This window comes from Mesitornis unicolor, unplaced genomic scaffold (genome assembly GCF_000695765.1).
Source record: "Mesitornis unicolor isolate BGI_N332 unplaced genomic scaffold, ASM69576v1 scaffold27805, whole genome shotgun sequence".
Lineage (NCBI taxonomy): Eukaryota > Metazoa > Chordata > Aves > Mesitornithiformes > Mesitornithidae > Mesitornis > Mesitornis unicolor.
In genome coordinates this window covers 105,924-107,400 of record NW_010186810.1, presented here as the reverse complement: position 1 = coordinate 107,400, position 1,477 = coordinate 105,924, and the positions used below count along the sequence as shown (strand labels likewise).

Below are 1,477 nucleotides of genomic sequence, written 5' to 3'. Positions count from 1 at the left end.
GTTCACCATGTGAAGGAGTTGGCAAAACCCTTCGTGTATTTCCTGCTCCTGAGTCTTTTTCAGGTTAAAAGCAAGCCCTTCCAAAATCTGTGTCAGCGTCGCTGACTTGGCACCGAGTGCCAGCATCGCAAAGGAAGCGGAGATGCTTATGGGTGAAAAGAAAATATTTTGATCTGTTGCTTCAGATGCCACCAGCTTGTAAAATGAAAATGCAAAGTCAGCATTGCTGGGAATTAGTTTGATAAAAGTTTTGTTCTTAACTGGATAAACTCCTTCCCCATGAGAACTGTGTCCTGGGTAATGCTTCCCTTTAGGATTGTCCTGCTTATTGCGGTAATGAGGGTGCTGATGACACTGGGCAACAGTATACAAAGCAGCCAGCAATAAGCACAAGTAGAAGGTGGGCTTCATTTTCCTTTTACCTGTTTCTGGAAAAGAAATAAGCCATACAAAACATGTCATGGAAATTAATTTCTTCATGTTGTGTGCTCCAGCCAATTCAAATGAGGCTCTCGGAACACACCTGTTCTCCAAAATCTCACACTTCTGTATTTGACATTCCTGATGCATGGCAGTGATCTCCAGAAAGAATAATCAAGTACTCTCTCAAAAGAGGTTATTTTGATCATACTAACTTTTAAAAAATAGGGTAGGACTTATTTGTTTTTAAATTTGCAAATAGCTGGAAGCTGATGACCTTTTCCCCAGAGTAGCTGGTAGAGGTTGTTTTTGTACTCTGTACTGCAGGATGGCTACTGCAGCCCTGTCAGTCATCTTTAATTCATCAAATTATTAGAGAATTAGATCTGTGTTAAACAAAAATGTGATATAAGCTCAGATCACACTGTCTAGGACCAAAATTACAAAATACTTTTACAGTTTCTTTGAAGAAAAAATATTAAATCACTGTGGTAGTGAAGTCTATAGGCATCTCTATTTCCAAAACATATTTTTATTTAATTATGTGAAATGTCTTCTTCACAAGCATCCAGTCCTTGGTAGCTTTTGTCATGTTTCGATTTTTTGCATAACAGGTATATCCCTCTGTTTACATGTTAAAAGTTACCCTTCCAGGGCAACTACATAATCCCCCAAAATGAAATGTCCAAACAATCCAAGGGAAAACTCAAAGGGTACTTACAGTGCTACAAAAAGGATCTTGCTGCGTCCATCTGGTCCTGTCTGTTCCTTCTTCTCTTCGGTACCATTGAACAGGATTAAGCAAAACACCCCCGTTAATCATTAATTAGTTCAAATAAAAATTGCCAGTGCACAGCAAGCTGTAGTGATGCTGGCTATCCTGGTCAGTCTGTCCAACCCGGACATCAGCTAACAGACAGGAGGAACGTGCTGCTGTGGGCGCCTGGCAGGAGAGCCGTGCCCTTGGTGGCTGGAGCCACACGCCGTGGCTTCACGTGGAAGTCACCCATTGCCTGGGTCTGGCTGCAGGGGACAAAGCTGCCAACGCAGCTCACCA

At 42.0% G+C, this 1,477-nt stretch overlaps 1 protein-coding gene across 1 annotated transcript in view; it reads right to left on the bottom strand.

Annotated features, from left to right (window-relative positions):
• LOC104541249 (alpha-1-antitrypsin-like) overlaps window positions 1-411 on the bottom strand; it is a 3,585-nt gene extending 3,174 nt beyond the window's left edge. Inside the window, 1 exon segment of the mRNA XM_010185253.1 lies at window positions 1-411. Coding sequence (XP_010183555.1) covers window positions 1-411 — 411 coding nt within the window.
• Window positions 412-1,477: the final 1,066 nt, after the last annotated feature.